Source organism: Nomia melanderi, chromosome 5 (genome assembly GCF_051020985.1).
Source record: "Nomia melanderi isolate GNS246 chromosome 5, iyNomMela1, whole genome shotgun sequence".
Lineage (NCBI taxonomy): Eukaryota > Metazoa > Arthropoda > Insecta > Hymenoptera > Halictidae > Nomia > Nomia melanderi.
In genome coordinates, this window is record NC_135003.1 from 17,970,951 (window position 1) to 17,998,750 (window position 27,800).

The 27,800-nt window shown below is 48.6% G+C and overlaps 1 protein-coding gene across 6 annotated transcripts in view; it reads right to left on the bottom strand.

Moving 5' to 3' along the window:
- nAChRa3 (nicotinic acetylcholine receptor alpha3 subunit) overlaps positions 1 to 27,800 on the bottom strand; it is a 134,132-nt gene that overhangs the window by 27,754 nt on the left and 78,578 nt on the right. For all 6 annotated transcript variants that reach the window (XM_076367708.1, XM_076367710.1, XM_076367709.1 and 3 more), the window contains one exon: positions 3,013 to 3,132. In XM_076367708.1, the coding sequence (XP_076223823.1) occupies positions 3,013 to 3,064 (52 nt within the window). In that variant the 5' untranslated portion in view covers positions 3,065 to 3,132. The remainder of the gene's footprint in view (positions 1 to 3,012; positions 3,133 to 27,800) is intronic.

Genomic DNA, 27,800 nt, shown 5'->3' on the forward strand with positions numbered 1-27,800 from the left:
TTCAAACAATCTTGTATCGTCGGTATTTACAACAAGTCTAATTTCCTAGCAACAGAACAATTGTTTTACCAGAAAATCATTCATACTCGAATTCTGAAGGATAAACTATAGATTCAGTGATAAATTCGAAAGCTAATAATCAAACCTTTCGTCCGTTCTAGCAACAGAACAACTGTTCAACCAGAAAATCATTCGCACTCGAATTCCAAACAATGAACTATAGATTCAGCGATGAATTCGAAAGCTAATAATCAAACTTTTCGTTCATCGAGGAGAACGTATCGCGACGAACACTCCCGACGCACGCTCGTCACCTAAAAATACACAAGCGGCCGGTCGTTCATTCCACTTTCGTACCGCTAAATAATGAAGCCGGTCTGCCCGTCGAAAGAGCGATCAAATTACTTGCCGCGAAAAAGTTCCGACTCGTGACGCAACGTTTTAATTCGCCGCGTCACTTTCAACTTTTTTCCGCGTCTGGCGTCGTTCCGGAGTTATAGCCCTGCCCCAGTTCCACGGGAAGATCGCCGCCTCTATTTATAATATAGCCGAACGTTCCCGAAAGTTCATCGCTGCGGGTCGAACCGACTGCGCGCCGACGGACGCGCATAAATTTCCCGCGCACGTGTTCGTCCGACGCGTTCCGGCCGCACGCGACTGGAAACGTGCGCGATGCCTCGCTGTCAGCCTTTCCTCGACGTTCCTGCGACCTCTGAACCCTTTGCACTCCAGAGGCGTCTCTCGGTTGCCAATTGATTTCGTACGGCAACATCGTAAACTACGACATTTGCTATTAACGCTATTTCTACCGTGTCGAACGGCAATTTGAAATTTTATCTTAACCGGTTAACTGTGTTCGACGAGTATACGTCATCTTAAAACTCTTAATTGTGCTAACTTTTTCAACGGTGGATTATTTATTCTTTGAGAAACATGTAATTCTTCGTTTCGCTTTAGTTTTTCGTTAGGATATATTTCAAGTGCATTTGGCCCGCATTTAACGAGTACACAGTTCGTTATTTGATTTTATTGCGCGCACAATGAGAGCGCAAGTATCGCTGATAATATATAACTTCTACAGTGAAGCTATAAATTTTGATATTTAATATTGAACTATGTATAATGCATCGATCTAAGAAATATCGACGTAAAACAGCTTTGTCCGTCAATTCGCGTGAATTTCTCGTCGAGTTGGTTTCACGAAATATCGTGTTCGTCTCGTCGGAAAATGTTGAAATATTTCTAGGGAAAAACGTCGGAGTGCAAAGGGTTGAGAACCAATTAGAATAGCGGACGAGATGATTTGTGAAATATTTGATTTCGGCAGGGAATCGAGAGCCCTATTTGTTCGAACGTTGCACGCCGGTCCGAGCGGCGGTGCTCGCGCGAATTTACAGTTCAATGTGATAGAAGCCGGACTTATATAAAGAGAAGTTCCGGCCGGAGCACACGAATCGGTAGAATGGAGAAAGTTATGGCCAGACAAACTGGCCGATGAAGGTGGTGGTATTGGACCGTGTGTATTCGAGCAAGTAGAATAGCACGGTATCTGGTCAGACGAGCACGAAACGCGAGCTGATAAGTGAAATGGGATGGTATCCGTCCGAGCGTAGCTTATTTCTACAAAATAAGTCAGCGTGCCTTCCAACTTGACCAACAATCGTCTCTCTCGCTCGGCGAACACCGTCCAATTATTAATTTATCTTTAACGATAACCTTATCGATAGAGTACAAACTCGGTCGAACTTACTAAATTACGGGTTTCGCGAGAACTTTATTCTTGAAGCAGATATTTTTCCAAATGTTTTCTAAATGTTACTAGCGTTAGATATCGAAGGACAGTAGAAAATCTTCAGAGCTCGGATGAAGGGGTCTAATTAACTAGAACTACCGAGCATTTAATACGATTAATACGCAATTCCTATAAAAATTGTGGCAATAGATTATTTCCAGTTTCTTTGGACATTCGTTATAGTACTCGAATGAAGCTGTTTATTTTCAAAATCATTTCGAATATTCGATGCTTCGAAGATATCGATAATTGCTAAACAAGAAATTCTAGTGTTAAATTGACTCGAGCAGCGATCGTCCCGCAAATCCTCAACACTTGACGGCCGAAAATCCGCGATAATTGAAATTCCCGGCGGCATTGTCTTACATTCCCGTATCCCAAGTTCCAGTCTTTTGCAATCCAAATATCGCGGTTGTAGCCCCGTAAATCCCATCAACGGCGCACAATGACCATCAAATATAATCGCTGGACGAAACAACGAGCGTCTCGTAAGATATGTGCGGCCCCTGCATATGCATATCGCGTTCCCATTGGTTCCCATTCGGATGTAAATGTTTCGCGCGTCATCGTGGCCACAATGGCCCCGCGCTCTTCAACGTCCGCCGTTATATAATATTCCTATAAATAAACGTTTCACACCCTTTCAGCGCACACGCGGAGTCGGCTCGGCTCGAACTTTTCACTTGCAAGAAAAGTATCGAAATTTTACTTGGAATCTTTACGTAATTTAGGCGATAGCCTAAAAATCACTATAACCACAACCTCCTCCATTATCCTCGATTGAACTGATTCAATTAATTCGGTTAGAAACTGTGCACCTCCGAGTGCAAAGGGTTAATCGAACGAATACGTGAATATAATCGACAGAATTCACATCGCACAGGAAACGCTGCGAATTCTATGCGATTACAAATATACATCGAAGAAACAAGTATACGAACGCGAAAATAACTGAACATAAATCGCAGGAAAGTTACGGGGAACTCTCGATATCCCGATATCCGCGCAGACGAAGACGCTCGCGCGAAAGTTTACTCCTTCCGGAGCGGAGGGCAATTAATGGAAGACGATCGAATAATTTATGGGGCCACGGTTCGCGCGAGTTGCGCGCAGTTTGACAGGCGCCTATAAACTCGCCCGGCGACGTCAACGTCCATCCCGACTTAGCCGTTGATATACCCGGCCGCCCTTATTGTTCCCGATAGATTTATCGGACTTACCTGATATGAGCACCAACACTATCCACATGATCCCCACCAGGCTCTTCATCATGTCATTGTGTCACGTCCAACTCATTTCTTCTCGCCCTCGTGCGCCCCGGACCCTTCACGGTTCCAGCACTGTAACAGGGAAAACGGTTGCCCGGGTGGAGTAGACCGGCCGATGCGCCGCGAATAACGACTACTTACGATCGAACGCCGGCCGCCACGTTTTTCCCTGATAAATGGCCGTCCATCCATCGCGCGCCAATTAAACCACTCAGTGGCGGTTTCGAGTGGGATACAACCGGACCGGCCATTTATCCTCGTAAAAACGTGAACGGCTCACCTCTAACTTTCGCCGCTTCGTTGTTCCCGCGTGTTCGAGGAGCAGTTAACGGGATCTAGTTTAGGAATCCTATCGCGACAGGATTACGCGGCTGCTATTGATTAGTGTCTGCTCGCTCCAGCCGTATCGAGTTTCTCCGGACGAGGCGTCTTTCGGAACGTTCGCTGCCGTATTACAAGCGGAGCTTCGAAATTTCGGGTTATCGGCGCAGAGCGGTTGAACCGTCGTTTTCTGGGGAAAATTGTAATTGGAGAAGTGTGACTGATGGAGGCAATTTCGGACGAAAGATGTAAGGTACAGAGCTTAATATGGTGCTTGTATTTTTGTTTCAATTTGAACGTTATATAAATAAACGGAAGTGATTCGCAAATTTTACTTTTCAAGTGAAAATCAACGGAATTAGCGACGCATTGGTAATCTTCAATTTTCGTTACGCGAGTCGATTTTTCGGGTTTTGTCCACTCTGTGCGACGATTTTCTTACTAAAACGGTTACGCGATGAATATAAAACAATTTTGTATCGCTCCTTTCGTAATTTCACAGAAATCACGAGTATAATTCTTCGTCGATCAGTTAGAAGTTGCAAAGGTACGATCTCGAAACTCGAGAGCGCAGCGAGAGGCGTGTTAAACGATTTCCTTCTGGAAAGAGAAGATGGGCAAGATATTCGGGACAGAGATCGCGTCGCTGTTGGCTGGTAAATTTCACGGAACGAGAGTCGACGGAGATAAACGGGCGACGGTTCGTCGAAGGAACAACGTCTCGATCGCTCGGCGAGATTAATTAAAAGTCCCGCCGCGACTGCCGATCGGCACGCGTTTACCCGGGGATCTCCGCTTCCGTGCTCGGCCAGCCGAGAAAATGAATCCGGCCGTAAAAGAAAATTGAATCCGTTATCTGGCCGGGCGAAAAGCGTTACCAGTGTCCCGCGCCGATGTTAATTAATCACTGATAACCGTCTATCGCGAGCGTACCGTAAGCCCGGGAATAGTCTCGGTGTGTTTCGCGTGGCACCGCGGCCATCCGGCTCCATAAATCATCGTTCGCGGCCTCACGTGTGACTCGCTCCGCTCCGGGGACAATTAGCTTCGATAAAAATGCGCACAGGCGCAGCTGAAGCGAGCTCGCCCGATTCCGATTACGATTATAATAGATCACCGTGGAGAAGTAACCTTCCAGGAAGAAACCGTGTCGTTTCGGTGATCACGAGAGGAACAATCGAACGCGATTGTTCCAGTCGAGCAAAAAGCATTCCATGACGACGGAATAGATGTTCGATGGAACGTTAACGGGCAAAATAAAATTGGCGAGAGCGTAATGGACGATAAAAGATATTTTGATGGATAGTAATCGACCGAATGAAATTTGATATAACGTGGATGATAAAAAGACAGTTCAATTAGACGCGACTCGGAAATAAAATTTGATGGAGTGTAACCCACGATGCGAGGGAAGTTCGGCGGGGAGTAATTGGCGAAATAAAATTGGACACGATGTAGCTCGGATGGTAAAAAAGGGTTCGATGAAACGTAACCGGTGAAAACGATGCTCGGCGGGACACGATTCGCGGAAAGGATGCGAGCCGACCGATAGAAAAAGGACGACGCGACGGAACGTAGCCGAAGGAGCGGTTCGACGGACGTTAACCGCGGGAAAAACTTCGGCAGGGGTGTAACTAATGGAAGGTGAGCCCGACGGAACGTAGCTGACCCGAAAACGGCCGCCGGCCGCGCGGAACGGCGAAAGAAAACGGGGTTTGATCGAACGTAACCGGCGGACAAACAGTTTAATAGAATATGAGCGACGAAAGAGGAGCGGGTTTGACGGGGCATAATTGATGGAGAAGAAACGGCGCGCGCTGGCCAGAAATTAAACGAAATTCGTTACCAGCCTTCCGAGCGGGAATTTACAGGACACTCGATTGTTCGTGTTTCACGGGAAAATTCGCTCGGATATCATAATTTCTGATCAAGATTGACAGTCCGAAATTCCGCGCGAATTTCGCTGGCACGCCGCGAGCACGCCGCGCAACGGTTTAATGGCATTTCGAGGCACAAACTTTGTTTATCCGTCAGTGTCCGTCAACCGTCAACCAGCGACTCGTAACCGTCGTCCGTTAAAGAGCTGTCCTTCAATTAAGAAAAATTGACCGGCCGGGAAAAAATATTTTCCGCGCGTTGATACGGTCGCGAGACCGAGTAGTTTACTTCCAACGAAACGGTTCGCGAGAATTTAAACAGTCTGCGTTTAAAAACAGCCTGTGTTTACGATTGTTGCTGATCCTTCACTTTCGCACGATGAACTCGGATGTATTATTTTGCTTATTCTGACTATAATTACATAAGCAGCTTGAATCTGTACTAAAACTTTGCTTCGCGTTTAATCGCAGGAATAAATTATCAGAGAACAGCGCGGAAAGGTTTAAAAATTCTCATTGAACAGCAACTGTAGCGAAAGCGAGCGCCGACCGCATCGAGATCGGCGGAGCCGCCATTTTGTCGGGCAGCGCGCGGCCGTATCTCGCTCGCGGCACGCGGGTAATTGTAAACTTCGCACCGCCGTCGATTCAAGGGATTTTTCAGCGCAATTGACGCGCGTTCATCAATGTAGTAGCACGCGAATATACGGGCCAATTAAATAATAAAGCGATAAAGCGGAACGGGACGGTGTAAATATGACGGGACGGGGAGCGGGAAGCGTTAAACGGCGACGAATCGAATATATCGCCGGTCTGGGACATTTTAATCCGTTCGTACTCGATGGTTTTGAAATATTTAAGAGCGGGGACCGCTCGGACCGTTCCCCGCGTTGCAATTGCCGCGTTTTTTATCGCCCTAGTCGCGAGTTTAATCCATTTTTACGCGTACACCTCTATGTTTTTACGGTCGCCGCTCCTTCGTCGTACTCCCGGTCGCGCCGGCTTCGAATTTCAGCAACTTTCGCTGTTCAACTGATTTATATCGCATCACGCGCGGAATCTTCTCGGACTCCTCCGATTTCGTTGTTCCTCCCTTGAATTTACGCGTGTAATATTTCCTTTCCGTTCAGACGCGAACCCGTAAAACCGACGATTCCACGCTGCCAGACGACGCGGATCACTTTATGGAACGTTTCTCGGAAATGCGACGGGGAAGTTGTTACTAGGCTGTGGATTCCGCGCGTTCGTAAACACGTGGAACAATAAAGTAAACACTTTTGCTAAAACGCGGTGCAGCTTTTGTGCCGGGACGCGATAACGGGATGTTTAGCGGCGGAGATCTCGCTGCGACTCGCTTGGGAAGAAACAAACGCTGCGCGATTATCGAACCGTTTGTCTGGTCGATAAGCTTCAACCTTCAAATGCGAAAACGATTGCGATAAGATTAATTCGAGGGATCTTTGGTGTCGAACGAAATATCCGAAAATCGGGACACGTATTCGCAGGGTCCGATGGAAATCGACGGGAACTTTCCCAAAGCAGTGTCCGCGATTCGACATTCAACATCCGTGAAAACGACGGGTCCCGTGTCGAGGAATATTAAAGAAAATTCGAGAGCACGGCTGGATAATTAGCCGGTTTCGAGGGCCGGCCGGCGAGAAGAGAGTTCGGTGGTTATCGATCCCCGGTCCGCGTTGCAGAAATAACTTCCGGCCAGGAATAAAAGCGGAGGAGGTTCTCGCGGGGTTGGATTACAGCCGACGCGGCGCGGCGCGGCGCGGCATGGCGTGGCGCGGCCAGAGATACGACTGAGCTTGAAAAGAATAAATTGTCCGGGAGAAAATTCGGAAGTATATACTTCTGAATCTATATACTTCCCGCATATAGACGCGCGGCAAAGTTCTTCGGCCGAAGTTCCGATCCCTTCTGCCTCCACCCTCCTCCCACCCCTTTTTCTGTTCAATTTTCGCGCACAGATATCCAAGTTGGAGACGGGACACGTCACTCGAGATCGTCGAACCGGAATTCTTTAATTGCGTCCGCAAGAAAAGACTCGATCCCACTCCGCCCCCGAAGGGAACAACTTTACGCGTCCGTTTCGTTTCGTTTCGGTCGGCGATGTCTCCGAAACGGACAGTTATCGTGATCGAATGGAAAGAGTTTCGGAAAGGTTCGAGTTTATTACGGTTCGGAGTCGGTAATCCTTGGAGCGGGTATAACTCTTCGCCCCTATTGCATTATAAATGATTCATTCGATTAGACGATTGTTTCCGATCGCAGAAGTTCGTGTCGATAAGAATTCCAGGGAGTTCCTTAACCAGTTAACTGTGGAAAGTAGGTGGAAAAACCTTTCGTTCTGCGCGCAGTAAAAAAAATGGAGTACTCGTCGAACGCAGGACGAATGCACGTAGAGTATATTTTAATGAAAGATCAAAGCGAAACGAAGAATCACATGCCTATGTGAAAAAATAAAGAATTAATATCATGTCAAGCTTTATGACGTGTATACTCGTCACAGTTAACTGGTTCATTCTTCAAACTTATTAGAGAAAAATTAAGTTACATGGACGTTCTATTACACGAGAATTGTCAATATTTATTGCGTGTCGAGCGTGTAATCTTAGAAGCGTTAACAGCTCTGTCAAGCCTAAAACACACTGAAAATGTTCGATCGCTCGTAGGATGAGATTCACGCAGAAAATCGAAAGAATGCGAACGCGAAGCGGAGAAAAAATGTTTCCTTAATCCGACCGCAAAGAAGAATGGCCGCTGAAGCTACCGGGTCGCAGAGGACGCAGCGTTGCTCGGTTCTAACCGCTCCATCGACCGAAAAGCGTTTCCCGTCCGCGCTATTAACTCGTTCGCGTAGTTAGCGGCTCACGGGTCCGATTCAAAGCTATCGTCGCGCACCTTTGTATCACGCCGATGAATACGCTTCGACGGCGAAATCCCGGGCAACTTGTTGCTGAATAAATTCACCGGGCAGCTTCATTAATTTTAATACGCGGGCTCGCGACCCACCCCCGCTTCAAACGGGATATTCGAGGCGGAACTTCTGTCGCGGCCTCGCGTGTAGCGCCCGCTCGAACGGGATCTCGCCAGATATTCCTCGAGCCCTTTGGAACAACAATGCGCCAAGCGATCGGTTGTGCTTATGTATCATTTAAGTTTGCAACGCTGGCGAACGGGAAAACCGCGACGGTCTTATTTAACACCGGAACTACCGAGCATTTAATACGATTAAAATAAAAATTTTATGGAGATTCTAAGATTTCTAATGAAACCATTATAGTTTGAAGAATACCCTGGTAAATACTGCGATAAATGATACTTCAAATTAATTCTCATCTTTCCTCGAGCCCTCAAGTCGAAAGTTGCACTCGATTCGTAGTGTTTGATACTCGACGGTTCAATCTCGTTGCGAAGGAGTGCTCGTAGTTCAATGATTTTCCCGAGATCTTTTTCATTCGTTTTCCCAGGCTCCGGCGAATTAGACTCGATTCGCGCTGTTTGATCTGGCGCGATTCAATCTCGCCGCGATTAAATGCTCATAATTCGATCGTTTACGAGGAGAGGATCTCCGCGGGAAGGGCTGTCCGATCGAAAAACGGGGAACAAAGAAGGATAATCAAACAAGGCGGACCGTCGGCGCGTTGCCGCTCGGAATCCAACAGGGAGCAGCCGCCATTAAATCGCGAGGACCGCTCGGAACGGCGGCAGGTGCCGTAACTCAGCGGCGAAATAAGATTTATGAATTCAATAATAGCGGCGCATCGCCGCGGGGAACAATTAAATGCGGCGAAATTGTACGGCCGCAGTGCGGTTAAATATCGCGATCAGCCGTAGACCGTTCCGAGCAGGAAAAGCTGCGCCCGAAAACCTGCGAGCAAGGAGGCCACGCCGCTCGCTGAATCACAATTCGGAAACGCTACGTGCCGTTCCGCCGTTATATCCGCGCCGGCGATAAGTGCTAGCGTAAACACGATGTAACAAGGATGGTACGTTCGAAAATTTCATTCCTCCGAAGATCCGCGTTGCTGGTAATCGCTAATTGATCGTCCGATAGGCAACCCGCTTAACACGTTAAGCGCCACGAAAATCTTAAGCGTTTTTCCGTAGAGTTTGTCTTTTGTAGCAAAGGAAAATAGAGTTTAATCAATTGAGTTTCTGGATAGGAACGAGAGGCGCGATCGCGTCGCTGGCCACTTTCGAACGGTTAAACGAACTACCGGTAATTACCGATAAATCCGTAGAAGCCCAACATTCTCTAACAGAATTTAAAGAAAGGAAATGCGATGGACCTAGTGGAACTTAATAGAAAGCATTGAAAATCAAAGGATCGGAAACGCGAGGTAAAAGGCGCGGTTTCTCCTTCGAAGACGAACACCTCGAATCCCACGTAATTACGGCGGCCATTATCCACTATCCGAACGATGAATTCGCAGACACGCGATCGCTCATTTTCGGGTAGACCTCGAGAGGCGAAGATCGTTGCGAACACCTCATGCATCGCAATTGGGGGATGGAAGTGGAAGAACTCGGCGCGGCCAATTTGTATGACAATCGAGCCGAAAGGAAACGACGAATCAACCCGTCATCTTATCATCGGAGGCCGCCGATCCGTCGGCCGATGCCCGATGATTTATTGCCCCGGCCCTAAGACCTTCATCCATCAGTGTCCCGGCGCGCGCTGGAAAAAGGGCTATCGACCGCAACTTGTCGATATCCCGTTTAGCCGTCGTGATTACAATCTGCCAGGCCGGTGAGTATACTTTTTAACCCTGCCCGAGGCCCGCCATCATGCTTTCTTCAGCCCGTGAGTTTACGAACGTCGATCTCGGCCGGGGGAAGATTCATCGTGGATCGTTATCTCCGTTACGATTCGTTTGTCGATTTACCTGGCGAGTCTCGACCAACTAATTTCATTGTCGATAATTCGTAAGGAATCGTTCTCGGCAGCGGTCTTCTGAATTCGATGGACCGGCTGAAAATCGGCTGGGACGCGTTACAAGATCATGCATGAGACGAGCGTGTCTTTTATTGAGCAGAGCAATCGTCGGGACTTAGAGATCTAAACGTCGAGATCGTTTACTTTGCGAGTCTCGACTAATTTCATTGTCGATAATTCGTAAGGAATCGAAACTCGGTAGCGGTACTCTGAATTCAATGGACCGGCTGAAAATCGGCTCGATCGCGCGCGAGGCGAGTGTGTTTTTCACTGAGCAAAGGAATCGTCGGGACTTAGAGATCTGAATGTTTCATGAACGGAGAACGAGGAACGACGATCGATCCCGGTTCCTCGATACTAGATTTAACCCCCGGTGACACCGTTCCCGGGGACCGAATAATTAACCAACGATTTATTTATTGCGGTCCTGTCCCACCGCGGAGGAAGAAGAATGGCGATCGGGGCTAATGGCTGAGTATCGGAACAAACTTCCACGCTCTGAACTTTGCGCCGCGAAATGCCTTGGGTATACAACGCAGCCGCGCCGCGGCAAGAAAGTAACGGGGCCGGTAAAAAGGAAACTTTCCCGGAGCTTCTTGCGCCGCGGAGTACAAACTCGTTCCACCAATGAATTTTCAATTCGATCCTTATCCTTGTTTATTTACTCGTTTCGGCTTAAGGCTGTTATCGGCAACTTGCGTTTCATCGACACCGGGGACCGTAGATTTCGAGGACGATGGCAAGATTTCTCCGAGGGAAGTTCGACAATTTCGCGGGGATCGGTATACGATGATAAGTTTCAACGTATCGGATTTCTTCGTTTCATTTCTCTATGTTCCGCGCTTCTATGCGGAGAGATTCAAGATATATTCGTAATATATTCGAGTCTTTCGAGACCAGTTTCACGATGAATCGTACGAAGCACTTCGAGAAAACTGGGGACGTTACGAAATTTGGTAATTCAGACGAATGCTTCGTTCTACGAAACAGAAAACTGAGAAAATTCTATGTTCTACACTTCTTTAGAGATTCAAGATATATTCCTAATATATTCAAGCCTTTCAACACGAGTCGCTCGATGAATCGTACGAAGCACTTCGAGAAAACTGGGGACGTTACGAAATTTGGTAATTCAAACGAATGCTTCATTCGACGAAATAGAAAACAGAAAATTATTTAGAGACGAGATTCAAACAATAGCGTAACGTAAGAACCGAATCGTTAATCGTTACTTCTAATATCGCGGATGTTACGTGAATAAAACACGGAATATCCCCGCGGCAGTCAACGTGTTGGTAAGCCCGCCGCAAACGCGAAATTGTCGAATGTCGCGACGGGAGGACGAAAAAATGGATACGCGTGTAATCCGAATTTTCCGGAACCGTCGCCCGGATATATGAATTTCCATAAACATCTGATACTTTCCCACGATTATCCCGAGACACTCCGCAACCATAATGGCCGGCCGCGCCCCAGTCGCGCATAAATTCTTCCCGGGCCCGCAGTTTTTCCTCTTAATCCGACGAAACCGCTGAAGCCTCGGTTTCACGCGGCTCTCCGCTCGAAATCATCTCGAAGGCGGGAACCACGCCGCAGAAGATGATAAACTCTTAATGGATCCTCCCCCGCCCGGCGAAAACTGAAAAAAGTCGGATGGACGATCCGCGTTTAACGACTCGCGCGGGAAACTGTCGCGCGCGTTCCTTTATTTTCAGCGTCGAGTCGAAATTTTATATTAACGAGAATTTCTGAATACGAAATAGGATAATAAGACGTTCACCGCGAGACTGTTTGTTGAAGGAGGGCCTGTTGTTGGATTTTCGCACCGTTTATTGTAGAAATAAATCAGTCGATGATATTACGAGGATTGAACTAATTTGTACAACGAAATTTCCATTGGGAAATTGAACGAGCATCAATTTTCTATCTCGACTAAATGAATTCTCTTTCCTACGCGAACTACGAAGACTTAATTAAGTTCTTTAACACGCTGACTGCCATGGGGTCACCGGTGACCCCAAATCGAAGTACTATAGTTCACTCAATGAAGCGACGATTACCCGCAAACATTTCTATATTATAAATAGTGCTATCCATTGCGGCGACATTCGATAATAAATCGATCCGTAAACGAGCGCGTCGATGCAAACGCTCGCGGTCCCGTAATCCATTCGAATTCCCCGAATTTGGATTACACTTGTACGCGCGAGCGGACTCGCTTAATGAAACTACGCACCCCTTTTTCCTTTTTAACAGTGCCCGCCGTGTATTTTAGCGTCGCGGGCAGAGTTATACGGCCGGCGAGCCGGTAAACAAGAATTTAATGCCCGTTTTCGTTCGCACGTATGAGTTACGATACGGGTCGCCGTAAATTCATTCCGTTTACGCGTTTCCGCGGCCCTCGTTTACGTAAAACGCGATAAAAGCTCGTCCCTCTCATTAGGCTTAACATTCCTGAACGCGATGATGCATCTATATTCACTATACCTTCGGTTCCTCAAACGGAATTCGGAAAGATTAAACGATTCGAGAAGGCTGCGGAGTAAACCGAAATTCCATTCCGACGATCGAATTTCCTATAACGAACTCTCATCGACATTATCAACGTTCGACGCTTCAACTCGAAATGATGCCGAGCACTCCGATTATATCGTCCATTAACGGTAATAAAATCGTTCCCACGATTCCCGATGCTCCCCGGAAAGATCACGTCCGCGGGAACCGCTGAAACATTCCGTGCCGTTCGCGACGAACGCGTTCCGGAAGTAATAACTCGGAACACGATAATTCCTCGGCGATCCCCGAAAGGAACGGCGCTGGTACGCGTGACAATAAACCACTGGAGGAAGAGTAAAGTTCCAGCGGGGAAGTAAATCTCGCGTGTTTCGTCGTCGCCGTGTAGCTCATCCCTCTTATCGCCCAGCCCCGGAGAAATACACTCGTAAAAACCGGCGCACATTTTTCACGGGGCGCCCGGGCATACGCGCGCGCGCGCACGCGTTCCGCCGTTCCTCGACCCCCATTCTCGCGATGCGCGCGTGATAAATCGCGGCAGCTTATAATCTCTTGTCGAAGGAGACGTCGCTCGAACCCTTCCTCCTCCTTCGCGTGTATTTTTCATCCGCGTTTCCATTTTCAGCCGGGCGACCCTTCGGCGGCGCTGTCCGTCGCCGGCACTCGATTTACGGAAAATCGTAAATCCGCGTGTCGCGATCGAGATCGAGGCTGGTCCCGACGCAATCGTTCCCGCGAATCATCCAGGGTCCATTCGCCGGGGACGTATCGAAATCTCGACAGCGTCGCGATCGTTGCGCGGAGCAAGCTTTATAAAGGATACGCATTTCAATATCAGAGTTCTTGGAATCGGTTTCATTGGGTAACGAATCCTCCGAATTCGCGATACTTTAGGAAACGGCTATTACTCGAACGATTCATTTGGGAGATTCATCTCGAAGAGTACTTTGATAGGAGATCAGAGTAATGCACAGGTTTCGAAATAAAACCTGGAGAAACAAGGTCGATCGGACGTCCAGACGCGGAAGAACTGAAATGGGGTCTGAAAAGACAAAATTGACGGCTTCCGGGAAAGGAGGACGAAGGAAACTAGCGTATCCCGTATTCCGCGGACAAGCAGATTCCGCGTCGTCGGCGATACGGCATTCGTTCCTCGCGTTTATTCGGCGAAAGCCGCGAAGAATGGTCGAAATCGCAACGAATAGCAGCGGAAGAGAAGGGATTACCGCGGGTCGGTGGTCGTAGAGCCAAGGAAGGCGATGATCGCGACTGGCACGTTTCGGTATCCAGCGGATCGTCGGGATTTCTTTGGGGCTGGTTACGAGCGTCGCGGAGCCAGTGGAGCCCGTTGAAACGCGATCTTCTTGTATCGTCGACTCGTCGTTATCGCGTGCTGCACGGTTGAACAGGTTTCTGCGCGATTGGATAAGAGCGGTTCGTCGACGCGGTCGACCGATACTTTTGCATCCTGCGCAACTCGAGCACGCGTGAACAGCCGCGGAGAGCGAGAGAGGATCACCGCCGCCTGTGATTTCCCCGTGGCCTCGCGCGGAAAATCTGGCAGCGATCCCCGAACGCGCCGATAGGACGGGACTTGGCTCGGGTATCGTTCAATTCGAGCCGCGTGCCGCCGCGATAACGGCTTCTAATCCGAGTTTGCGGGATCCACCGGCCACTTCTCTTCTTTATGCCGGGAGCCTCTTCGATACGAGCGAAGCGGACAGTTCCCGCGGGCAAACTTCTCGCCGTCTTATGGTAACGACCGCGCCGGTCGCGCTCGTGATTTCTGCTGGGACTCGATACGCGCGGACGTAACTCCGATGGACGTGATATTCCGAGGAGAACGTGTCGGCACATATGAAAGCTCTCCGACTTTCGCCGGGCTCTGGATATTTTCGAAGCCGTTAGAACCGAACGGAAGGCAGGGATTCCTATAAGTTCACTCGCTCGAAAATCGGTTTCTCTCGAGGATCTTACGCTTCGCGGCGAACGAGTAAACGACGAAGCCCGTGACCGAGCGAAAACTATACATTACGGGAGTAAAGCGGTTCGATCGTTTAACCCTTTGAACTCTGTGGGCTCCAATATTGCACCAGGAATAATATTAGATACTTTAATGAACCTTAAAGAAACTACCCTACAATTATTCGATTGTACACATCCAAATTTCCTACTAAGAAGGAAAATAAAAGATCTAAGGAATATTATAGCATTTCCATTTTCGCTATGGATACTATAAAAATTAGTCGCTGATCGATTACAAAACCACCTGAACGTGTCAACGGCGCGGCTGACCGAGCCGAGCAGCAGGAAGACGAAGCGGGCAGAGGCGATATTCCGTGGGAAAATCCTGGCATCCAGAAGCGGCGGCCTACCAACCGATCGAACGTCTCTCGCCCAGCCGCCGAATCAATTCGACTGCCGGCTGGTTCGGCTCATGGAAAATTAAATATCCACGGACCAGCCTCCGCCCCCTCCGACCCCTCCCACCGCCCTTTTTCTATCATCCACGCACCTTCTCTCCGTTCAGACGCCCCGAACTTCCTTCGATTCAACGTCTGGAGATTTCATCGATAGGCGTCTTTCAGCGCCGCCTTTGGGCCGATCAAGTCGGCTGGAATGATAGGGTCTTACCTACGGAATTTGTTAGTGGAAGAGGCATTTACCGTTGAACAATGTTAGCCTCCGCTTTGAAGATCGCGCCTCTGCTTCGCGGCGATTAGATCGAGGATCTCCGTGCAGTTCCAACGGTGTTTAAGAACATTACGGAATCGGATTATTAACCCTTTGCACTCGAGAGGTGACTCTCAGTCACCATTTGATAAGCAAAACTATCAAGTTGAATATTTGGTACTTCAAATTAAACTTTATACTGTTATGCGAAACATTCAAGTAAAATATCTCTGTCGCTTAATTTATCTGTGAATTATCGCTAGATCAGGTTCGAACGTCGTCTGTATCTCGTCGGAAAATCTTGAATATTTCCAGTAAAAACTTTCGAGTGCAAAGTGTTAATTATTGGAAGACACTGCGTAGTATCTTGTAGAATATAGTGTAGTCACAGAGAAGAGACTGTTTTAGAATACAAGAGGAATCGCGAAGCCTCGGTCGTCACAGTCGAGTCGCAGTTGAAACTATCGATACTCGCCGGTCAGTGTAACCGGAATTTTTAGTCCGGCAGCTCCTCGCGCCGGGTATTTTACATATTTCTTCCCGTGTATCTCCGCGCCCCGTTGTAAACAGGACCTTAGACACCGCGGACGATGCGCGGGTAGCAAAACCGTGAACCATCCAGCCGCGATTTGTTATTCAATCAGGTCGCGCAGTTTCTTGCCGGGCGAGGGAACGGGCGATACGGTAACCCGCAGGATGCGGTCGATGACACGTGGCAGCGCGGCGGTTCGCGAAAACGGAAGTGGTTGTTGGGACCACGTGTCGATAATATGCAGAGTGAATCTAACTGCGGCGCTCGGCCGCGTAAAAACACGAACGAACGCGAGGAGGGAAAAGGGAAAAAGGGAAAAAGGGAGGAGAGGCGGAGAAAACGGTCGGTCGGTCGGTTGGTCGGTCGGTCGGTCGGTCGGTTCGCAAGTAGGTCGCATCTCACGGCTCAATATCACCGAATACTCTTTTGTGTCCTCTTCTAAATTGGGTTACGAGGGTGCCGCAAACCGTTAGCTGTTGGCTGCGGCTTCTTCTCCTTGCCACGAGCCCGCGGCTCCCTTGAATTTCAATATACCGCCGATCTTTCCGCGACGATTCCCGGATCGTCTGTTAAAGGTGCGTCCGCATTACCCGTTCGTCGACGCGTTAATTCGGACAGGAACGTTTGTACAATTAGGGATGACTCGACGTCTGGCAGGACTGCTCAGAGGCAACGGTAAAATTCGCTTTTTCGCACAGTTAATTGGAATGAGTAAAAATGTCATTGAATTGTACAGCTATGTATAATCGTTTTCTGGGTCAATTGTAAATAAATCTTTGCAATGATTTGTATACAATAAAACAGAACTCAATACTAGATGTCGGGATCAAGTGGCAGGGTATTGTTAAAAATTTCATGTGAAATGTGTCCTGTCTACTAAATGATTACGTTTTCATCTTCTGCCCTTTGAATCCGGTATTCTGGATGACTCTACGTTTGGCAGAACTGCTCAGAGGCAACGGAGATCTTTCTGTATTCCGTTTATATTTGGTTCTGATTGCTCACGCGTAACCCTATCGACGAACAGCGAGTTATCGCGAATAAGATGAGAACCGGGACGCGACTAGCATAAACGCACCTTTACGTGACACGCCCCTGGGAAACTGACCGACTACCTGCGAGCTGAGACTGTACATGCCGAGAGTAACCGTAGCTTCGCTCCAGCTAGTCTCCTTTAAGAAGACTCCTGATAAGAGCCCCAATTTTCGGGGCGAAAATACACGTATGCGGCACCGAGTTTTCTCAAGATTCCTGATTCGGTCTGATGGAAACTGAATATCATTCGTTTCGCTGTTAATGTCTCATTGTTCAAAGATTCTCGGGAACGGGGAATCTCTGATGATTCTCGAGAATCGTTAGTGACTAAATGTAACAGTCTCGAAGCGAATTATAGTACTGTCGGTGCGTATACCGCGTTTTTGTTCCATGGAAAAAGGCTATATTTTATTCTTGAATAAATAAGTGTTACAGCTCACAATCCCATGTAAATGATAAATATCAATAAAACGATTTTTTCCCCTTGCTTTCACATTATTTTCACAGTTTGACCTGTTTAGAATTAACTCGAGCGTGCAAGTTAAGGGGTTAAACTCTCTCCACCGAGATTCGCGCGAGCCATCGCCAAAAGTACCGAACGCTCCCTTCGCCGTCGTCGCTCGAACCTAGCCGTCCTAAAAGATTCACGGTAACACTGGGCGGAACATTCTTTATTTCGGTCGTGACATTTCGATCCAGTCGCGCCTCATTAAAATAAGATTCTATCCGGCCGCTGCGGGGAACGGGACGGACGCGGCGGGGATGATCGCGGCGTCGGGCTCCCGCGAAATTGAATTTGACGACGCGCGTCATGCCCGCGGAATTTCCGTGAGCGGGAATTAATTGGACGCTCGGAAACGAATCGATTCGACGAGCCCGGCCCGCTTCCGTCTCCGTATTTGCAAGTTAAAGTTCACTCGCTCGCTCGCTCGCGGCCGCGCGGCTAATTGTACAGGATGGAAAGAAACGATCGGTATTGGCTATCGCTCGCTCATACACACACACTTAGATGAATAGATTCGATCCCATCGAAAAGGAAGAAAGCGGAAATTTACTCTGATAACTAAGGGTAAATTTGTTATCGTTGTATTGTATTTTATTAGTCGCCGAGATAAACAGTCGGAATGATTCGTTTGCTGTTGCAAACTGGCGAATTGCTGTTCAAGTTTCCGTGGAAAAAGGAACGTGGTGTCCTCTGCTACACGGACATCAATTACTAAGAGGAGCGAGAGTGTTTTGTCACAAAATGGAAAACTGCAATTGAACAGTAACTTGTAAGCAAAGGATCATCTCAGACACATAGATCAGTGGAGTTCGATCCGACGATAAGAGAACCTTGTTCCAAGATCAAAGAGAATTCACTTGCTCGCATCCATCTTCATAAAATCGAAGCTGCAGAATTCACCCAATAAAATATTCCTTTTAATTTTGTATGAGTCGCTTTTCCAAAGTCGAAACCGAGTTCTCCCGGTGAACCGGTCGAATTCGATCGAATCGTCGCGACGGGCCGCGTCAACCTTCCCGAGCGGAATGGAATTATTTCCTTTCGTTTTTTCCCCTTCTGCCTGCGCGCTTCTTGTTTTATCGACAGAATTTTGATTGCTGTTTGTTCGCGCGTCCGTCCGCCTCGAGGCCGTTTTCGATCCGACGCGTTCACGCGTTTTCGACTGCTTCGATTGATTTGTTTGGCCGGCGTTGTTCCATCGTAAGATCGATTACGCGGGGTCGTATCGCGGGAGGTAGTTCCGAAACTTCAGCGGGAACGAGCTTCTAAAAACGTTATTGCAATTCTCGAGGCACGTAACGATACGCTCCGCGGAATCGCGGCACCGAACTTCCCAGAAAACTCGTTGCAGTACGTTTCACGGGAATCACACGGTTCCTCTCGGCCTCCCTCCCCTTCGCCGCGTCGTGATTTCTACGGCGCGTAATGACACGTTCACTTTAATTACGCGAAATTACGTTCCTCGACGGGCACGTAGTAATTTAATGAAAACCACGCAGTAATGGATTCCTCGGAACCTCGTAATGAAACTTTCTCTGGCTTCCTCGAAAAAAACATCGAGAACGATGTTCCACGCTAATAAAAACATCATCTTTTATCCGATTTCACTCGCTACCATAATTATCCCATTGCTATGTTCATTTGCTGCTTGTTCATCTATTCTATCGCATTCGATACTTAACCCTTTGCACTCGAAAGTTTTTTGCTAGAAATGTTCAATATTCTTCGATGAGTACAGACGATGTTCTTTGAAACTAATTAACGAGGGAACATATATAAATTAAGGAAAGTTATTTTATTTCAATATTCCATATATCGATGCATCAGTCGCCAACTGATTTGACACAAGTGATTTCTCATCAAGTCAGTTTGAATATCATTGGTAATTCACTAAAAAATATTGAGTACTTCTAATGAAAAACTTCTGGAGCGCACAGGGTTAATATTATATATAAGACTTTATAATTTCACAAATCGAGTGGTGACTGAGAGTCACCTCTCGAGTGCAAAGGGTTAATTACCTTAAATCCAATAGCCACGCGACACCCGACCGTTCCAATCGTAAATCAACATTCTCCCACGACACATTTCAAACTTCCTCGGAGGAGAGAAAAAGGAGAAGCCTAATTTGTTGTAGCGTTCGGTGAAATAGATGCGACAGCTTTCCGCGAGCGAACGTACGAGTCGAGGATTCCGTAAACAACGACGGATTCTCTGCGGGCGAGCGTCGCGAGTTTTCGAGGATCCCTAACGCCGTCCTCTTATTGTTATATACGAGAAAAGTGGCTGGCCGGGACGCGGGAAAGCTCGTTTTTCTTCCGGCGTGCATGCCTGCCGGCCGAGTCCCCCTGTCCCGGAAAACTTCGTCTCGACCGCGAGGCCGGCTTCGACGATTTTTCCTCGAGAGCTCGCCGCCTCCCTCTCACGCGCGGCACGTCTTCGCCCGGTTTTCGACTCGCCGGTGACACGCTCTTTTCACGCTGCCGCGGAATGCAATCATTCTCCACTTTAACCCTTTGAACTCTGTAGGCTCCAATACTGCAGCAGTTCTAGTATTAAATATTTCAATGAATTTTAAGGAAACTACCTTAACACGCTGCGTACCGGAATTCATTTATTCATTTAAACCTATCGTTGTAATTTTGCGAACTACCACACCATTTAAAGAAATATCAAATTTCATTAGAACTGATTATTCGTTTAATACTTATGAAATAATAAGGTATTAACCTGTCACAAAACTATGTGGAGCGCAGAGGGTTAATGCGCGATCGCTCACTTTTTACAACGATTTAGAAATTATGGGACATTTTATTACCCGTACTTCCAGCGCGTTCCCCGTCGACTTCGCTCAAAGATTTCAGAAACATTTGCAGATCGTTAAGACACTTTTTATGCAGCGTACGTCGGGGCTCGCTTCAAAGAAAAATTGGCATTTACGTTGGAAACTAGCCGTAGTATATCGCGCGGTAGACGCAGCGACGTACTCTTAACGATATTAAGCTCGGTGACACGGCAAAGAATACCCCTTCTGTTCTTTTTCTGCCGCGCACACTTCAATTTCCATCGAGACGCATACTTCCAGGGAACTCTTTATTCTTTCCCCTGGAAGCCCACCTCGACCCTCGTGTGCGCCTAAACTCGTCCGTTTCGGACTCGGTCGAAAAATTTCTCCTCCGTCGCGTCTTACACAACTATCCACGGGATTTTCGTGTCCGTCGCTGTCTTCGCGGTTTCCGTGACTCGCCGACTAATACTTTCGTGTCTCCCTCGTTCCATTGTTTCCCTCCGGTTCTATCGTTGTTAACCGTTTGCGGACGAGCGTCGACATTTCGGACGAAACGTTCATATGTGGAAGACTAAGTCGCAGGAAAATGATTCAATTGATTCTATCTCTGTTTACATTAGATATCACGTTCTCTAAACGACAATGGACATTCTGCGTTCCGATTGCGTTATGGAAACAGAGCAACGGAATTGATTCGCAATAAATTTCGATGTTCGAATGAACACCATTTCGTATAGCAGCGACTACTTAACACTCGGAACCTTCGATCTTCCAAAAGAAAATGAACCTTCGAAGGAAATTGAATTTTAAGAACGCTCAAACAGGCGTCCGCGGTGCGCGCCGGCGCGAGGATAATGCGTCCGGGCGCGATCGACAATAATCTCGAGAAAAATCCCCGCGATCCGGGGTACAACGCGTACACGGCCGAGTTCACGCCGCAGAAAAGGTCGTTCATTCCGGGAGGATTACTTCATTCCTCGACTTTCGACCCAGTTAAATTCCACGACGTTCGGTGTCTGTTCAATTGAAAATCCCAATATGTCCGTCGTGTGTCCCCTTACCTCTCTCCGTCTTCCTCCCTCTCTCTCTCCCTCTTTCTCTCTCTCTCAGCCGCCCCGATCGACACCAGGAACGTATTCGAAGGTCCTATCCGCCTACAGAGCCCGTCCCCGCGAGCGCACGATTCCGCCCTGGAATTCGAAGGCCATTCGGAGCGTATAGCACAGATATATGCGGCCGACCTGCGCCAGAAAACTGATCCAATAAACGAGCACGAATCAATTACGCGTGTCCCGGCATATTTCGCGGCGACAATTAACCGATCTCGCGGTGCTCGGCGCCGAGCACGCTCGAGATTTCCTTTTTCCCCCGGAGTTTCCTCTTTTCCCCGAGAGGAACTTCTTACTCTTGGAAACTTGGGAACTTCGTTTACTCTCCCAGCCGCGCGGTTTTAACGCGGAAGACAATCCAGACTTCGTTACGGTACGCAATTCGCCAACGTTAATTGCATGTCGACGGCTTACCGATGAGTTTCGACTTGCGTAAATGTTTGCTGCGCGTATTTACGCGTTTCCCGTTGGTTCGTAGCATCGTTAGCTCGATGAGGAACTTTTAATAAGTCAAAGTGAACTATGAGTGACAACCGTTCGAGGTTAGAATATATGCAATTGTGCATAGAAAGTTAAAGGGCAGTTTTTAGCTTACGTAACTCTGAAGAATTAAGAGGGAAATAAGTGAAAGTATAGAAGTCTGATATTTCGCTTCGCGATGAAGATAGATAGCTGGATGGACAAGTGGATCAATAAATAGATAGACGACCGAGTTCGCGCGAGGGTAAATAGTACTTTAGATCGGGCGAAAGGGAAATTTTCCATATAATTAGTTGGTGCTCGAACAGCGAGATCCAATTGGCAGTTCGCTTACGAACACTGACTTCTCCTTTATCGAGGGGAAAGGCTCGAAAGTCTCTTCCGATCTATTTTATCTGGCGGAGACATCGCCGGAGTGCTTCGCGAGCGAAGAACTGAAGGTAATTTCGTTTGGAACCCGGGGAGCCGATAGGAAAAAATCAAATAAATCGGCGGATCCACGGTGAAACCACTGAACCACGCACAGTTAAGAAGTTAGAGCCGCGGGAAAAGGAACGGCATCAATAGAGATTACCTCCCAATTTCCATGATCAGTCGAGACTCGCGAGCTCCGGCATACTTCTCGTCGTCCGTATTCCATTCGACGGACCCCGATCGATCGAATGCTCGATGGCGATCAATAGGCGATCAATGGCGAAGCATATGTTACGCCTATATTTCCTTTTAAGTATAATAGTTGATTACAGAGGAGTAATATTTACTTTATCGAATGAACCGAGTAATATATATTTGTTGAATCATGTTGAAAATCTTCACTACGACTCTTACTCGTTGTAGGACAAGTGGTTAACACTAGAACTACCGAGCATTTAACACAATTAATACACAATTCCTATAAAGATCGTAACAATAAATTATTTTCAGTTCCTTCGGACATTCAGTATAGTACTCAAATGAAACTATTCATTTTCAAAATCATTTCGAATATTCGATGCTTCGATATCAATAATTGCTAAACAAAATCGAAACCAGTCATTTCGACTGGTACGGTAGTTCTAGTGTTAACACTTAGCCAACCGAATGAGATCTGCCACTCTTCACTTAGCATGTTGAAAATCTTCACGAGTCTCACTCGTTGTTGTACAAGGGGTTAACAAGTCAGAGGATATTAGGGTCGCGTCCAGTCAGGGGATCGCAGCGAAGAGGCCGAGGACCACGAAGAAACGTGTTCGCGCAGCGTCCGCGCTCGAATTCGTTCGGGCCGGTCGCGATTAGCGCGCGGCGCCGGCCGCGCGTGCAACAGGTGATTACACGCGTTCGGCAAATATCGTCGAATTAAACGTCGCCGGCGACGCTGACCACTCGTCAGTGTTCGCCGCGGGGGACCCCCCGCGATTCCGGCCGTTTGGCAAATTTCCTGAACCGGGGCCGGGTCCCGGCGTCGCCCGAACCAGGGCGCACGCGACTCGTCGATCAACCGGCGGCGATCGGAAGCGCGGCAGGCTAATCCTGCGGATCCCCAGGCTGCCTGGCGTCGGATCCCGCCGCGAGTCGGCGTAACGTAACAAGTGGTAGCCGTGAATAATGCAGCCGATGGTCATCGTAACCTGTTGTTGCCTGGAGGTGATCTTCGACGGTCTGCGACCACTCGCGCGATCTGCGGCTGCCAGATTCACAAATTACAAGTTATCTGGCGAATTTCAATAGATTCGACGCGGCCGCGCTATTTACTGGCAAGGATGGTCTAGGAAAACTTTGGACGAGTGCGTTTCGTTTGGGTCTACCAGTGAAATCGGTAAACCTGGTAGAGGCTTTAGACGAGTGGAAGTTTCTATTTTATCAAGTAGGTCTGATCGATGGTAACTTGAAGAGATAGAGGATTGCCTGGAGTATGACCCCGTGAAATTCTGAAAGAGAATTTATTATAGATGTTAGGTAATTAAGTTGAAGAGAGGTTGCAGAGAGATTTTCGAAAAAGACTAGTGGAAGATCAACGGATGCTATACAAATTGACTTGAAGCTAAGAATGAGAAAGGTCTAGTGCTGGTCCTGTGTCGCCAGAGTGCTGTCGGAGTATCGTTCGAAAGGAGCAACTGTAGCGTCTCGGCGAGTCCGACTCCGACGGAGCGGAGCCGGGAAAAGCGTTGCTCATTGGGGAAGGAGACATTAGCCTAACAAGACCACCTGTTACGAGTCACCCGGTACGTCGGGCAGAGGTGAATCGACGAGGAGATCGAGCAACGACACCGCACAGGAAAGAAACCAGAAGAAAGGGGGCGTGTAGTTCGAGGCGTGTTTGCCGGAAGGAGCGAAAGGAGCGGAGGATAATGACGGAAAACAGGGGGACGGGGTGCCGGCTGGAAGCAGTACGCGTCACCGACTCGTTAGAGGGGACATTAACGGAGGTGGAGTATTTCTTAATTAGCGGCGAGCCTCGAACGAGGCGTCTCGAGCCAAGTCAGCCGCTCCCTCGATGCCGAGCCCCTTTTACAAGCTCCTCGTAGATCACGATTTGCTTTTAAGTGTCTTAAGTTCCTCGAGGGGCGGTCGGGAGCGGGTCGCGCGATAAACGTACAAGAAAAGCTAGCTCGGAGCTCCGACAGCGGCCCGTCGATATTAATCGCGGGATTTCCGTCGCGTCTACCATGCGAGCACCTTTCCTCTCCTCTCTCCTCTCTCACTCACTCTCTGCTCTTTTGAGCGAGGAATCCTTGAATAATGCGGGACCCGCTGGTCGCTCGTGTATGCCAAAAGGATGTTAATTCCGTGTACACGCCTGTGACTGCGAAGCTATGCAAATACAGATTATTCGAGGACTAAGCATCTCCTGCCTGCTCCTTGCAGGCTTCGCCGGAGATAATATTAGAGCAACTGAATCTTTCTCCAGACTAGGTTCACTTCCCGTGAAAACCCTAGGCGTGAGATTCAGATCTCGATCGACTCGATTTCGCAAATGGACGGTTTCATATAGATTTGATTTAAGAACTAGACAGTGAAATGAACTTTTCTGAATTCTTCGGATATTACGAGCTTATAATCTGTATCACTCGGTGAACATTCGTTAAAGAGGGACACGTCTTCGACTATCCTGGAAAACGCTCGCGAAGAACTCACCGGACAACTCGATTTATCCAGCAAACGCGAATGGAGATAATCACTCGTTACGATCCTCAGGCTCGAGCATTCGAAAGCCAAATTCCCGGCGGGACGTCCGCGTTGTTTATTCAGCCGCGATTATCGTAAACGCGTTGGAAGCTCGGTCGTGCCGAATAGCCGCAATTACAACGGAACCGCGGATCGTCCCGGCGATTGAAACCGACGACCGACCCGATAATGAAAATCCATCCTTGCCGATATATCGCGCCGCGCCGCGTCGCGTCGTCCCGTCCCGTCGGTCCGAATATCGAAGGAAAAACCCCGGGAAATCGAGTCGCGTCCAAGCAGAAAATCGAATGCAGCAGCTTTGTGCTCAATCGTTCCGTCCCGAATTCGTTTCCCGCGGGAGCGCCGGCCTCCGCCTCCTCCGGCGTCCCCGTTCGCCCGGAAAGAGGAGCAAACTGCGTCTCTGTCGGCGACATTGAATAACAAAATCGGCAAATAAATGAATAAAAATCGCGGGGAAACTGAGAGAGCGGCGAGTAAATAATACAATACACACGATCCGGGGGGGAGGGGGTGGAAGTTGCTCAGAGTTTCACCGATGCGGAAGGTATCGCTCGCGCGGGCCGTCCAGGTTTTTCCCGTCGTTCCCGCTCGCGCCTTTTTTCTCGCCTATTTTTGCCCCCGTTTCCCGCGTCGCTCGCAGTTTTTCGCTTTTCCCCGCGGTACGGTCCGCCGATCGACGGCCAATTTTGCATACCGAGCGGCGCCGGGCTATTATTTGAGCGTCGACACCGAAAAGCTCGTTTTTCCGGCCGCTCATTGACGGACAATCGATCAGTCACCGCGCCACGCCGCGCGATGCGACGAACCGTGAGACTCCGCCGTTATAAACACGCGAGCTCCCCTTTTTGCTTTCGACGCCGCCCGGTTCCCGGAGGATAATCCTTTAAATTGCCACTTTCTCGGTCGATATAATTTCCCGCGGGTTATTAACTAACGCCGCTTTTTACATTCGCTCGCGTTCCCCTGCGTCGGCACGCTGAACGTTCACGCGCGCGTGAATCCGTTCGCGGGAACGACCGATCGTTTATTCTCCGCCGCGAACGACTCCGTTTCAACCCTTGCACGATCGTACAAACTGTTTTCCTATGAAACAGTTTCGCGTTTTTAATTGCTATGGAAGTAACAATTCGGATGCGAAGAGTCGCCGATCTTCGAAACTCGCGGGCTCTCGAAGATCTCCCGGGCAACCTCGAGATTCAATCGACTTCTACTTCTCTTCAACGCGCTGCAAATTTCCTTGGAAATTCGTCGGAAAGCACAATCGTTCGGATAATCGGACACGTAATTCGAACGACCCGTAAACTGAACGAGGAACGACTTCGTTCGGGTAAGCGAGAATTGGGGTAACGCAATGTCCGGGTAATGCGAATTTCACTGCATCGATCGAACGAAGATCGAACGCGAATCGGATGATCCTCGAACCCGTCGCGCGTTAACACTTATAATCCGTCGAGTGTTAACACTTTACCGACCGGCCGCTCAGACACAGATTCACCCTGGCGCCGGCTCTGTTTCGGTTTAAACGCACCCTTCTCACTCGCATCTTTCGTCCATAGTTAAAATTCACGCAGTCGCGTACACGCTTTCCTCACAGCCCAGTCACTCAAGACTCTCAGACTAAGCGTCAGTTATAAAAAGCCGATTAACAGGCTATCGGTCGGTCGATTGTTAACAGCGGCCGTAACACGGATCCCGAAACTCAGTGGAACTGGCTCGCGGGTGGACGTAAAAATGGCGTTTCGCTGGAAGTATCGGGAGACATTCAATCGTCGTGGAAGCAGGACGAACGGGATAAGGATCAGCTAAGGCCGCGCACTTTCGGTGATTTCTTCGTCGAGGAGGAAGGTGTGCGCGCGGTTATTTCTCTTCTTCTTTTCCCTTTTCCGCCCTCTCCGTCTGCCGGTGGGTCGGTCGGTCGGTCGGTCGGTCGGTCGGTCGGTCGCTTGCTCTCTTCCGTTGAGCGTTTCTCTGTCTCTCCAGCCATCCTCTTCGCTCTCGGTCGAATGCTCGGTGTTAACGATAAGGTCATGCTGACGTCGAGATAAGGAGACCTCGATTGGGAAAGATCGCGTGCTCGACAGAATACGGGGCCACGAAACGTAATGTTATCAACGCCGGCCGGAGAGGAGAGAAGCGTTGGGAGGGGGGCGGGCGCGCACAAAACAGCTGCACTAAATTTTTTCCGGCGACAGCTCCACTTTTTCAGAACGATAACTCGCCCGGCCGGGCATGCCGCCGGCTAACTAAACACGATGCCCTATTAAATAATACCGTTTTATCGCCGCGGGCGCGCTCCGCGATGAAATTTCGAGTAACGCGTACCGTTTCGACGGCTCTTGTCTAACGAGCTGCGGCGCGCGATCGATTTTCCCTGTTCGCGGAAGATAATCGAAGGGGAACTTATAGTTCTTTTTAGGTGGTCGCCTAAGTGTTAAGAAAAGGGGAGCGGTAAACAGAGTTAAGGGTGAACTCCGACTAGCAAGTAATATTCAAATAAGTTTCTCCATTTGTGTTTACGTCTACGAAACCTTAGCTGACATCAGCTTCCTCCTCTCGCCACTTTTCGATGAAAACTCTCTTCGACCATTGATTAGCAACTTCCGTATCGATGGTTCATCACTCCCAGTCGAGTGCCATTTCGTAGATACCTTAGGTTCGGCAGCAGCTCGAAAGATCGTCGTCCGAAAGCGACTCGACCGCGCGATCGTTTTCTTTCTCCTATTCTATACGGGATTATTCCACGGCTCGCAGCGAATCAACAGAAAGCATTTGCAAAGGAAACAAGCCCAGCCG